Below are 13,847 nucleotides of genomic sequence, written 5' to 3' on the forward strand. Positions count from 1 at the left end.
GAGCAGGTAAGAGCGGGCTGAAAGAGGCTTGCGGGCAGTAAAATATGAGATCTTTTTTAGAACATGGCAGAGGCAGCTAGCAAAGCCACAAGATCCAAAGCTGAAAGGGAGTGCGTGCGACTGAGAGTAGAGAAAAGCATGGTACTGGTCCTGCAAGGACTCCTGTGCGCAGCTGTGTCCAGGTCTGGATTGATGCAGTGACATGGCAATGTTGAAAGGCACTCACTCATAGACAGAGAGAGAGAGAGAGAGAGATTCCTGCTTGCCAAAGCAGAGCAAAAACATGAAAGAGGCAAAGAGCAGTGCGCATATAGTATGCACGTAGACTAGCCGAAGCAGGTGGTCACTGGCCAGGTACACAAATAAAACTGTACATGTGAAAAGCATGACCTGAACTAGCTAGTGGAGTGTGATATGAGTATGTGAGTTGCAAGCTCACCAATCAGATGGCTTGTCTTGTGCCATGTTGTATACTACCTGCATACTGTGTGTCCTTCCAGTTAAAAAGCTTGCGAAAACGAAATGCAAACGAAATAAACGCTGGAGACCTGCAGTGCCCTAGCCGGTTTTTGTCTCTGTACGCCCCGGCCCGCCAGATCAAAAAGCCTTTGCAGCTGCAGGGTCGCATGTTCACGGGAGTTGTTGCTTTGCGGCGTGCTCTTTGCCTGCCTGCTCACGACAGCTCGAGCTATGCTGAGGACTAGGCAAGATCGGCACGCGCGTGTTGACGGCTAAACTGAGCATCGATGATACAGCGGCATATCAATCATCTTGTTAAGTTTCTATCTATATGTAGCGGGACAATAATTGTTTGTATGCTCCATAACCATGCACACATCCACAGATGCAAAGCTTTGGACGAGTTTAAAACCATATGCCCAAGGAAGCCGAACAAGTAAGCTTGGATACAGAAGAAGGTCCAAGTAAAGAGTATTCATTATGTTCTACAGGAAAACCGTACTCCCTCCATCCTAAAAAGCAAACAATTTCACATTTGATCAAATTTATACAAAATAGTATTTAATATTTATATTACAAAATATTGATCTTGTATTATATTTTGATACTAAATCTATTTGGAGACATAAACATTAGTAAATTTTTTATATATGTTTAGTCCAACTTAAAATTATTTAACTTATAGAGTCGTTTTTTTTTGAGACGGAGGGAGTGCTTTAATTCCTCATGCTCGTCATCGCATCTGGGCGTATGGCTCAATCCGTATCGCTCTGGTGACCAACTCGGCTGAAAGTGGCTAGGCCCATTACTAACTAGACTGAAAGGTTATTGTCAATCAGTATCCAGCAGCAAGTAGGAGCCCAATAAGCTAACGGCCTACTAGGCGAGCATAGCAGGCCGTGGTCGAATACTGGGCTTCTTTTTCCTAGAACGATGGTGATAGCCCGTGGGTAACGGACACATGCTTTTTTTTTTACTTCAAAAACGAGAAAACTTTCAGTTCAACCACAAGTACCATCTAATCCGTTCTTGATGATAGACATAGTAGAGGCTGCAATTGACAAGTAGCCAGATTTGCCCCTCAGGCTTCTGATCCATCCCTACGATTTCGGACCAGCGGCCAAACATTTATCCGAGCCCAATCCTTGCCGCCCAGCACTCCCTCCAGCAGCTGCACTGCACGAACACAGAGGGGTGGTCATTTCTTGCGGCGCTTTTGCACATTGCTGCGCGTGATGCTACTACGAGCTAAGTGCTGCATGCTTTTGGATTGGAGGCCAGCCAGCTCACCGTGCATCTCAGCTGGAAGCGCAGGTCGGCTTGCGAGGGGGAAGCTGGTGGTGAGGCGTTCGCTGGACAGAGCAAGAAGAAGACCAATGGTAAGTTTTTTTATACTGAAGAAATCTCAAGACCTGAAGTCTGGACTAGCTGAAGTTTGTGGTATGAGGAGCAGTGGTTAGTTGAACTGAATGTTGAGATGGTCCAACTGACCTTCAGCTTGGGCTTCAGAGACTCAACAGCAGCCCGTGTGCTGCTATTTGCAGCTTGCTGAAAGAGGGACGCCAAGAGCCAGGATTAGAATGTTAGATAGATACAGTCTGAGATCTGACGATGCCATGCCTGAATATTGGTGTGAGGATATTTTTGCTCTGTTCTTGTCTTACCTTGCCGAGCACCCAGTCTGCTGAATCGAAGTACGCGCGCTCGTGGTCCTGAATTAGCAAGCAAGAACGCGGTAATGAAATGATCAAAGCTGCCAGGAAGCTTGCTTCTTGCTTCTACAGATTGTACTAGTGATGAAGTACACTGTCCGTACCTTGGATATCAAAGGCTTCTTGGGTGCAATTCCTCCGTACTTCTCAACACATGCCTGCAAAATCATACGTTCAAGGCATCAGAAACTCCTGGGCAGAGCCTGCACAGAGTATGCGTAAAAATCACGGATAAACATCTAAATCCTTATGAAGGTCCTCTAGAATCAAAAGAAAGAAAGAAAATAAAATCGATTTTCTGGAGCTGTGGGACGAGACATCGAACTTCTCCCGTTGAAAGGGAATCAGGGAAGGCTTATCCGTTTGTTCAGGGGTCAGGGCATCATGCCGGTCCAGACGCAGACGCTTCTCCAGTGGACTGACATAACGGGATGGTAAACACACACTAAACCATGGCTGTGTTTAGTTCCATATTACAAATAAACGAAAAATGCTACAGTGTGCTACAGTGTCTAATATAATCTTTTTTATTACCATTTTACAGATCTAAACACAGCCCATGTGTTCAGGCATCCGCCCCCTGCCTTTTTGACCACCCGATCAACCATATTATTTCACGGCTGAAAAGATGATCGGCCGAAAGCACCCGTTCGCTCATGGGATCGCGTTGCCTTGGTGCCGCGATGACAAAACAGGCATCCCTTTCGATCCCTCGCGCGACCAATAAATCATCAGGATGCCGCTGCGCTATGCGGCTGCTTTTGATCCACCAAAAGCATGTGACCGATCTACTGACGGCGATCTCTGAACGATGCCACGAAAACGACAGGATTCCGGAAACTGTTACCGGGTCGTCCGCTGCTCATGCACAATCCAAGCAGATGCAGTTGCAAAGCTGATAGAGAGATTCTCCGGCGGTCAGCTAGGTCACAGTGAAAAAGCAGGAATGGTCGTGGTCCATCATGGACGGGACCGAGGCCACATCACCTCAGAACCTCACAAAAAGTTTGAGTTTTGGCACTGTACCACATTTCGTTGTTACTTGTCAAATAATGTTCAATCATGGACTAATTAGATTTAAAATATTCATCTCGTGGTAATCAGTTAGACTGTGTAATTAGTTATTTTTTTCAACTACATTTAATGCTTCATACATGTGTTCGAAGATTCAATGTGACTAGTATTGTGCAAATATTTTTGGAAACTAAACATGGCCTTGGTTGAACAACAGGTTGCGTAAAGTTTAGTTTGCTTTAGATCCTTCATTCATTCCTTCACGGTATATTAAACTAAATCTTTGGTGGCTGCGGTCAACAAAAGCAGTTTCTTGGGCGTAATCTATAGCTGTCTGTATTAGTATTAAGATAGTGCAGAATCTTTAAATGCGTTGGGCATGGCAAGTTTGCTAGTAAGTAGAGGTGCTGAGGATAAGTGCACCTTAATCAATCTACACACACGTTAGGTGATGTCCTGTAATTACCTTTTTTTAGTGGCTAAACCTGATTGTTTGTGTTTAATGCGCAATTAAGGCCAGCAAAGAAAACATCACCATGGTATCAAAAAAGGGAAAAAACTGAAGAAACTTCCTCACTAGCAAGTTTCGAGTCTTTGCAGTTAGCACCGAAGGCAAGATATTTATTTTGTTAAAGAAACTGAACGCCGAAATGGGCAGACAGGGTAACCTCATGTTGTCCCTTTATCCTCCGATTTCTTCAACTGCTTGTCGGTTATACATTTTCTGGCAAGAAAGGAGTTAGGAAACGCTACTGCAGCTATCTTGGGAAGTTGGATGGACATGGTTCAGGAACTTCAGGATAGTTTTGAGAACACCTTCATAAGCAAACCCAGCAGCATTCAGAGTTGAAATACCTCAACACACACAAAATCTATTCAAAACGAATCATTGGCCTTCATGTGTTTCGAAATCGAACCAAGCATCACTCCCTGCGAAATCTGAACTATGTCGATCTCTCTACTACAGCACGATGTTAAGATCCCCATAATTCCGGGCGAAAAAAACATTTTTTGATCATTGATCAATAACTCAGAAGCTCTTCCGGGAAAAAGAAACATCGTTTTGTGATCAATAAACTCGGAAGCTCTAAGCAAGGTAAGAACTGATGCAAGCAACCAGGTAGTGGAACAAACAGGGCATGTATAGACAATGCATGTTTTGTGCGAGAAACCAATCCGCTGAAATCATGCAGAATTACCTCTTCCTCCTTGGAGGCCGGCGACTTGGCTCCATCGCAGCCTGCCATCTCCTGCTCTCTTCCTCCTCCTTTTCTCCCTCTTGCCAGCAAGCAAGCAAACAACACGCCGCCGCGAGTTTCAGTGCCTGAAGAAACAGGGAGGGAAGCCAAGAGCCGAAGAGGACGACGGTGAAACAATCGGCATGAAAGAGGAGGAGGCGTTGGGTAGTTGTTGAGGCGGAAACCTTGCGGCGCTCTCTCTGCAGGGAGACGGAGAGGAGGCGATGCCGAGGGACGAGGAGGAACGAAGCGCGTGTGCTGCGGAGGGGCGAGCCTGCTTATATAGAGCTCGTACGGGAGAGGGTGGGGGTTCAGACAGAGGTCGCGCAGCTGCACGAAACGCTCGCACAGCAGCTCGTCGATTCTCCAGCTGACACCGAGGCCTTGCAGGATACTGGATACCCCCCCTCGTGAGACCCTGCGGCGCTGCGCCCTCGCCTCGATCCGACGGCCGTCCGGTCGACGACGCGGCGCCAGGTGCCGTCACGTCGCGCACGCTCTCGGCGAAAAGCAGCGGCCGGGCGCGGGGCACGCGACGCGATCCTCGCTAGACGAGACGACATGCCACCAACCTCTGCCGATGGGTCGACGTGCCTGTACGCATCCGTGGCGTGGGTGTGCCCTCGCTCCCGGCGCGGCGTCCCCTGCGCCTGCGCCCGCGTCCGCCGCCGTGAACAAAGAAGGGCCGCCACGCCACGGCCTTGCTGGCGTGCGACGGGTGACGACGAGCGATCTGGCGAGGGGCACGCGACGTGAGGCCGTCGTCGCCGAATCGAATTTGGTGAGGCGTGAGGGTTTGGGCGAGGCGCGTGCCGTGGGGAATTCAAGTTAGAAGACGTCAAGGTCTGATGATCAGATTAATTAGCAGGCAATATGAAATCTGTAAAGCTTGGTTTCGTTGCATGTAATTCGATATGGCATTGAGACAATGGTTGTAAGGCTGGATAATTGCTTAGTAGCCCTTCTAAAAAAAATCTGATTCAAATGTGACATCGACTTCCTTGCATCCTTGTCCCCAGCTCCCCGTTGGATTCTAGTAGTCAGCTGCTGCAGTGCTGCCCTCATATATTCTCTCGCGTGCGAGCCCTGCTCCCTTGTCCCGGCTCCTTGCGGCGATGTGTCGCCGGATGATTGGCTCCTCCCTGCTCCAGCCTCGCTTTACCAAAGCCGGCTGCTCATGCTGGTGGCTCACTGGTTGCCATCCGGTCAAAATTCCGGTGAGTGCCTACCTTTCCCTCTCTCCCTTTTGTTTTGAAAAAAGAGAGAGAAAGAACTGGAATACCGTTGAGTGTGAGTGGTTATCTTGGCGTGTCAACTCGTGTTGCAAATCAATCCGATAAAGAAAACGTCATGATGCACATATCTCACGCGATCGGCATAAATGTTGTGTGTGGCTCCCATAGATCTGCGGGTTGCCCATGTGGTCCGAGGACATGCGCATCTTGATGAATATCGTCAGTGAATAGATGTTTTTGTCTTGATGCCATGACTATCTTCCTAGCTGTGTGGCACCTTCACTCCTTCAATCTGACTCCAACAATAGAGCGCAAAATGGGAAGGCATTTGGGAGTTTGCCTCGCGTGAACAGTAGAGTTTGGAGAGACAAAAACTTCGTCTCTCCAACAGTGAACGCAAAAACCGCGGGGAAGAGGAGGGGCAGCGCCGCACGCACGCCGGCCTCCCTTGCTCTGCCTGCTTCTCGGCCGCACGCACGCCACGCCGCACGCCGCACGCTCTACTACTCGCGGCCGGCTGCGGTGGAGCATGGGAAGGGGCCCCGGCGTGCATCCGGGCGGCCACGAGCGCGTCGCCGAGCGTGGCGGCGATGTGGACGCAGTCTGGGGTGAGGCAGTGCGCAGCGGTGAGCGCTTCCAGGGTGACGCGGAGGTGCGGCGCCGCCGCGGCAAGGCGGTCCTCCGTGCTGCCCTTGACGTGGATCGTGCGACTCGCGCGCACGGCGGCCGCATAGTGGATCGCTCCCAGGAGGCGGTAGGCAACCAACGAGCGCAGGAGCTCCCGCGGGAGGTTGCGGACGGCGCCGGTGCGGGCGTTGACGCGAAACTCGACCTCAGCCTCGGCGTACATCCAGGTGGCCACGGGCACGTCGCCAAGTGTGGGGGCGACGTCGACGCAGGGGGCGAGGCAGCACGCCGCGGCGAGCGCCTCCAGGGAGAAGCGGGGGTGCGTCGCCGCCGCGGCAAGGCAGTCCTCCGGGCTGCTCTTGCCGCGGGTCGCGCGCACGGCGGCGGCGTAGTGGAGCGCCACCGCCCGGATGCACGCCGGGGCTGCGGGCCAAGGGGGATCCGTCGGAGAGGAGGGAGAGAAGGGGAAGGAGGCTCGCGGTCGCCGGGATCCGCCGGAGAGGAGGAAGACCCAGCCTCCCCTGCTCCTAGCGTCCTCTGCTCCTGCGCGTCGTGCGGCGGTGCGGAGCTCGCCTGCCCGCGGGGCGGCGCTGCTTGCGCGCGGAGCTCGCCCGCCCAAGGCCGCGGCGGCACGGAGCTCGCCCGCTGGGGAGGGAGGGAGCCGCGTAGGGAGCGGTGCGGACCGCGGCGTGGCGAGCGGTGCGGACGCGGGCGGGGAGCTCCAGGGGGCGGTCGCGCGGCAAGGCGTGCGGCGGAGGCCATAGCGGGTGCGGCGGGAGGAGTGGCGGGTGCGAAAGGAGACGACGGCGGAGCCCCATCCTCCAGCGCTTTCCTCCGCCGGAGCTCCCCGGACCCCTCTCCTCTGCTCCCCTCCCACCGGCAGCGGCGCATCGAGCGACGGCAGTTTGCATTTGAGGAGAGAGGGAGTGTATATTTGTACCTTCTCTCTCCAGCGACGGCAGTTTGCCTCGCGTGTTGACTCGCCTGTTGGAGAAGGTGCCGTGCGCGCGCAGTGCCGACTGGAGATGCATTTTGCTTTTGCCTTGACTGATGCCTCGCCTGTTGGGGTTAGTCTCAGTGTCAACAATATGCATTAAGCGTACTTATGAAGAACCATTTCTTGATGAGCTGTTAGGGTTTTTGGACAACACCAGGTCCAAACTCACATGCTTAAGAGTAGAATGCACCTCTTCTTGGGCCACGGCGTGGGTTCCCAAAAGAATTGGCATTGTATATCCTTTTCCTTCATAAATGCATAATAATGTTATAGAAGATGACATCACTATGTTCACTTGGTTATGTCTGGTGGCTTACTGGCTAGCTGGTGGCTGATGCTGATTTGGTATGAGAAAAAAACACTGCTGGCTGATTGGCTGACAAACCAAGCGAAAAGAGTGATGTGCTATTTTTTTTTCCTTGATAAATGCATAATCCAAGTGTGCTATTTCCATATTTTTTTTTGTGAAAGTGTGCTATTCCATATGATCAATCCAGGCATAATTTTACTCGAATCAAGTGGCCAAAGTTTGACGTTATAGCAACGACGCATAAAGGTAGTGCACGAGTCCCGTTCAGAACTCAGGTTTTTTTTTATTCAATCTAAATCGAGTCGCTGTAAAATGCTGCAATCTAACTATGGTCTCAATAAGTGATACTTCTAGATGGTTTGTATGCGAAGTCATTTATTTATAGGTACCTTCTCTTATGGTGGTCCTTCCAAGTAAAGCTTGGGAGGTGCCTGGTTTGAGAAAATCTTCACTGGTGATATTAGCTAGTACATTTTCATTTCGGGTCATGGTAGGCTAAACCTATCAATCAGACTGTAATGCCAATAACAAAAGCCATTTGCTCGAAAATTAAGATACACACGCGAAGCAACTGATGTGGTGTGATCTTTGAAGCCAAGGAAGGAACATCCACCCATATGTGTCCACAGGAGGTTGGATTGGATAAGATCATGACAATTCAGTAAGCCATTCTCTGAAACCCAATTGATCCAGCCTGCCGGGAATGTATCTAATGCAGAACGGGGAAATGACATTAGCTTGAGTATGTGTTTATTAACACAAGTGTTTCCAACCAAATGATCCAACCCAAATGAATAGTGGAGTACTGCTCCAGTTGGATGTCACTGTCTGTGTGTTGTATCAGCCCCGGAGACTACTAAAGCCCTGGCCGATCGCTTGTCGGCACGGCATGCATACCAGTCACCAAGCTGGCGTTTCAATGCAATGCAACGACAGATCCGAGGCTTTTGGAATCTCACACCCGAGCAACGTGTGGCACCAATCCATCGGGTTTCGGTGGACAGAATCAGATGCATGATTATAGTATGACTGGCTGGGACCCTGTGAATTATTCGAAAGGATTGTTTGCAGATTTTGTTGCTGGGTTTCAATCTAGGGTCGATGATCATGAATGTGACAGCAAATGAATCCTCACAAGGTTGCCAAATCATACCTTTGGTCATGGACTTGAATCGCAAACACATCTGTGAATGTTCCGCTAAAGAACGCAATGCAAACAGTGTTCATTTTTGTTTTGCGTAGGGTAGGGAGCAGAAACTAAATATCTTCATCTCCATCTTTTTCAGTAGGGAACTAGATGTGAATTTTAGGGTACACTTTTTTCAGCTATTCCTTTGAGGAACATCAGGCACTAAAGTGAAGAATCTTAATCTTTTTCCTCTGATGCATCTGTATGGTTTTGTCTGTTTTCATTCGTATCTTTCCGTATTCATGGATTGACCCAAAGGAAAATTGATCGGAATATTTTCCGGATTTCTGACGGGAAACAGGAATCCACATTTCCTTTCAGCTTATTCTCAGCAACACATCATATTGGCACATAGCACGAGGTATAGATGGCCAAACGTGCAGCCCGGCTGGCCCGGCAATAACACTATTCGGCACGACGCTACTTGGCACTAAGTCTTAATCGTACCGTGTCGTGCTGGCACTGCATGCTAGCTACTCGGCCCAGGCCCAGGCACTTAACATGCCGTGTCGTGCTGGTGGCACGGTTAGAACGCTGTGATAGTGCCGGTCCAGGCAGTACCACCATAAAAAAGGCTCAAAACACTCAAAATTCGGGTTTGGGGACGGACTCAAGGAGACCGGAGTTGGGAGAGGATAATGGGATTCGAAGGGGAAGAAGTCATGCGGTAGTGCTGTGCTGCGCCGACGGCGGAGGCCCACGCACTACAATACGCGCGTGTCGTGCTGGCACTGATACTAAACTCACCGTGTCGTGCCATGTTCGTATCGTGTTTTTAGTGCCGTTTTCCATGCAGCTCATCCAACACGGTCCATCTGGCCATCTATAGCACGAGGTCGCATGCCAGCAGCCTCGTATTGGATAGCCACGATCTTTTCTTTTGGGGCAGTTTAGCGACTGTAATTTTTTTTTTGCATGGGTAAATTTGCCAGAAGATACTTCTCAAATTATTTGCTGTAGGACACGGGCTATAGGTGGTGAAAATGTTTCGAGCGGTTCCACCCGGACGTGCTCTCGGGACACTACAAGAAATCTGTTGATCTATGACGAATTTTTCGTGATGTTCTTAAAAAACATCACAATGCCGCACCATCTATGACGATTCCCTTATTTCCGTCATGGATTTGAAGTTCCGGGTTCTAGGCCCAAAAATCAGTGACGTTTTATCAATTTCATCACGATCCGGCCCACAACAAAATGACGTTTTAACAAATTCATCACGATCAATAAATTAAAAATTACCATAGTCTTTTTGACCTATCAAGTATATGGCACAAAATTTTTATATACCGAATTTTTTTATAAAATAGAGATAGCCAAAAAAATCGAACTTGCAACCTGCAAAATAAGATGCATCTACAATTAGCTACTTATTGCATCGTTATTCTTTTTTGGTATTCAGTGTATTTGTCATGACTCTTATTTTGTTCCTGCTATGGCCAAATCCACAGCCCACGTTGACTATTAATAATTCAAACAACGAATGTTGACTATTAATAATTAAAAAAAGTGGCTAAGCCGTTGAGGGATTGAACCAGAGACCTTGCAGCCGACGCAGACTTTTTTTTTCCTCAGGCCGACGCAGCCCAGCTCCACTCGGCCCACACCAGCCCAGGTTGTCAATTGAAATTTGGCCGACGCAAACTTTTTTTTTTCATAAGGCCGGCGCCGCAACCCAGCTCCACTCGGCCCACACCAGCCCAAGTTGCCAATTGAAATGTACCCATTAAACGAAAAAATGGCGCAGGCAGAGGGGTTTCGAACCTAGGACTTTGGAGCAGACTCCACAGCGACTTACCCCTAGGCTACGAACATTGTTGTGTTTACTTTCGCATTTTAAATATTTTGTATATTTAACAATAGATCCATCCATTTTGTGAACAATGTATACCCTAATTTTTGCAAAATCTAACTTAACTTTTATTTCAACCTTAAACATCCATAAAACGATTCTATGGCAATTTCCATAATTTTTGGAGAAGTTTTAGATATTACTATCATTATTTTATATTAAGGTTGTAGGTAGAAGTTTGAATTATCCCTATCAAATATTTAAAATTTTCTTCCATTTTTGGGATATCAGCCATAATAGAATGGAGACACTTAAGTATATTTTTTGGGGATTTGTTTAGATATTATTCTAGATACTTGTAGTTCAAATAATAATTACTTTCAACAAGCATGCAAAAATTCATTGAAATGGTAGAAAATACCAAATCTGTTCGAAAATTCTTGAAACTCCTACATGGCAACTTAGATGTTGTCTGTTACACGTAAAAATTGTATTGGGAGCTATAAGATAGATAGTTTTGCAATTTACTTCACAAGGTTGTCTTAATTTGATATTTAAAAATAGAAAAATAAATTTTTTGCACAACAAGTGGCTGTGTAAATGAACAAATGTTTATATATGGATATTTGTAAGGTTGTTTCCAAATTTGTGGTGTATATGAGGAATAGAAAATTTTAGAGTGTATAAACTTCAAAGTTTGACTTAAGTTGTAAGAAACTATTTAAGAGATGTAGCCTTTTATTAATGATGTATGGTCTCAGTTCACTAAAACTATTTAAAATTTTTATGGCAATATTATGGACCAAAAATATGTTGCCATGTCAATTTGTAGAATTTTTTTGACCAAATTTAGATATTATTGTAATTATTATGTTGTAATTCAGAGATAGAAGTTTGAGTTGTCTCCAGATGATAATTAAATTTTCCATGTATCTTCAAGACATAGGTTAGAATGAAACATATGATCCTAAATATGATTTTTGTGCAATTTTTTAAAACATATTGGAGGTACATATAATTCAACTTCGAGTTGCTTTCAATAAGCATGTAGAAAATTATTTAAATGATAGAAAATACCATATGTGTCCAAAAATTCTTGAAAATCCTACATTACAACCTAAAAGTTGTATATTACATTTAAAAAATGTATTTGTGTATTTAAGATAATTTCTTTTACAAATTACATCACAATGATGAATTAATTATTTGAAAATGAAAAAAATGCTAAACAGGCCAAAAATCCTGGCTCTGGGCCGGTTTCTCAGTGTGCTTACACGGCCCAACAATTCTCGTCCATTCATCCTTGATATAATAGTTAAAATGATGCGTGCTTCTCCTGCAACCCTAACTATATAACAAACGGCTCCCTCCCAACCCCATCCACTCGGCACTCCGCCTGCTCTCCTCCCCCCCTCGCACCCTCCGCTACCGCGCCCCTCCGCCCCCCACTCCACCACCGCCACTTCTACAGCCTCCTCCTCAACCCCACTAGGTAGGCACCCTCGGCCCACCTCGCACGGTCGCGCGTCGCCCCGCCCCCGTCCACAAGCCCCACGTTTTGTGGGTGGGCGGGCAGGCAGGCAGGTGTGAGGCAAGGCCAAGCGATTCTCATGTGGAAGGAGAAGGTGGCAGATGGCCTGGCACGCTTCCTCGCCGACTCCCCGGTCTCGCCTTCCCCGGGCTGTAGAGTTAGGGCTGAAGAATCAATTTTTTTTGGGGATTTTGTGTTCGGTTTTCTTCCGAATCCGCGATGTTTACTTGAGCCTTTTTGAATCCACTCCTAGATCTGTTAGAGCTTGTTGAGGCGCATCTATGGCTGGAGTTTCGCTTCGATTCATCGTGTTTTGAGGAAGTAATTTTGGATCAAAGTTTGGAGGGTACTATTCTGTTCGTGTTGCTTCCTTGTCTGTTCTTGTTATCGGTATAGGAATCGAGGTTGGGGGCGAGTGCGAGGACCAGGCGAGGCTCGTGGGCACATAGGCTGCACCAGCAGCCCACGCGGCGGAGTCCAGGTGCGGCGTGCCGACGGCAAACGTGCGCTGGCCAGAGGCTTGCTTGGCTCGGTCGGCTCGTGAGAATATCTGGGGCGCAGAGCAGACCACCAGGTGTACAGCTAACCAGCAAGCAGCAGCAGTCAGCGCGCCAAGGCAAGCTTAGCTCAGCGCATCCACGCGAAGGTTTGCTCAAGCTCATACTTGCGGGAGCATGGCCGGGCTTAGTTTGTGTGGCTGCTTAATCATTCCCTTATAATTATTTGTAGATGTAGCAGTACTCTTGTGTGTAGCAGGTCTCATTTGGCGTGCTAGAACATTTGATTTGCCTGTCCTAATGAATTATTTTTTTATCACTAGTATCAATTGTCGAGCATAGTATTTTAATTAAGTGTACAACATTAATTACACTGTTATAATAGAACCAGTTTGTGGTGCTGATCCATTATTTTCTTGCTTGTTTTTTTCCCAGGGGTAGGAACAATTGGCGAGACTCGGATAAACATGAAAAAGCCATAGTTGTCATGTAGTCCTAGTGCTGCCTCCAAGTTAGGTTATATTCACATTTTCTGGTCAGCTTGTAGCTCATTCACCTATGTTACTTGTGTTACTTTATTTTCAGAAGTAAAATACCTGCAACTAGCACTTCAGATGGAACTAGTTAGCAAGGCTAGCTACATAAACTTTGTCTAAGTATCTGTAATGTTTTTCCTTGAGTTACTTTTCAGAGACTAACTGTGATCACTTGTTGGTATTATTATTTCAGGGGCAGCTTGGCTTAGTGATGCAACATCAATAGCTTATTCCTAGGTGGTTGCTCCTCACCAAGTATGGGCCAAAAAGGAACTCATTTGCTGCTGGCATTTAGGGTTGTGCTTTCCTTCAAAGTCCTAGCTGTTGAAAAAATTGAATATAGATGGTAAGTGGCCATGACTATGGGAAGTGGGGCTAGTACTGCAATATTGTCAGATTTTCTACTAGATTGAAACCAAAGTTAGAATATGATTCCATGCTGAAATATTAAATCTGTTGCATGCTTGCAGTTTTTATGGACGAGAGAAGTATAAAGATCAAGAACCAAGTGCATCGAATTTGTTTGAGTGCCTCTACAGAAAAAAGAGAAATGATACACCTTATGTACAGATTGTCATAGCATGTTAGCTTTCAAATACGGCTCATTGCAATTAATTCTGGATGAAATTTTTTTAAGTGATTTGATGTTGTATGTGATGAAATGCTCAATTAAACTATTTATGTGATGAGATGTTAATTTCTTATTGATA

General features: G+C 47.1%; 1 protein-coding gene and 1 long non-coding RNA gene across 4 annotated transcripts; one reads left to right on the forward strand and one right to left on the reverse strand.

Moving 5' to 3' along the window:
* Positions 1-1,393: 1,393 nt before the first annotated feature.
* LOC120692242 lies at positions 1,394-4,771 on the reverse strand. 3 transcript variants are annotated; one of them, XM_039975505.1, is made up of 7 exons: positions 4,609-4,770; positions 4,385-4,509; positions 2,276-2,329; positions 2,124-2,171; positions 1,951-2,007; positions 1,750-1,811; positions 1,394-1,630 (listed from the first exon to the last, which is right to left on the reverse strand). In XM_039975505.1, the coding sequence occupies exons 2-6, from the start codon at positions 4,430-4,432 to the stop codon at positions 1,758-1,760; spliced, it is 261 nt and encodes an 86-aa protein (XP_039831439.1). In that variant the 5' UTR covers positions 4,433-4,509; positions 4,609-4,770; the 3' UTR covers positions 1,394-1,630; positions 1,750-1,757. The 3 variants fall into 3 exon arrangements, with proteins under 3 accessions (XP_039831439.1, XP_039831437.1, XP_039831438.1); XM_039975503.1 differs by having other exon boundaries at positions 1,394-1,635; positions 4,609-4,765; XM_039975504.1 differs by having other exon boundaries at positions 1,394-1,811; positions 4,609-4,771.
* An 8,209-nt stretch (positions 4,772-12,980) lies between these two features.
* Positions 12,981-13,847, forward strand: LOC120691950. Its single transcript, XR_005682425.1, has 2 exons — positions 12,981-13,117; positions 13,331-13,847. It is a non-coding gene; the product is annotated as an uncharacterized LOC120691950 (long non-coding RNA).

The sequence above is a fragment of the Panicum virgatum genome, chromosome 9N (assembly GCF_016808335.1).
Source record: "Panicum virgatum strain AP13 chromosome 9N, P.virgatum_v5, whole genome shotgun sequence".
NCBI lineage: Eukaryota > Viridiplantae > Streptophyta > Magnoliopsida > Poales > Poaceae > Panicum > Panicum virgatum.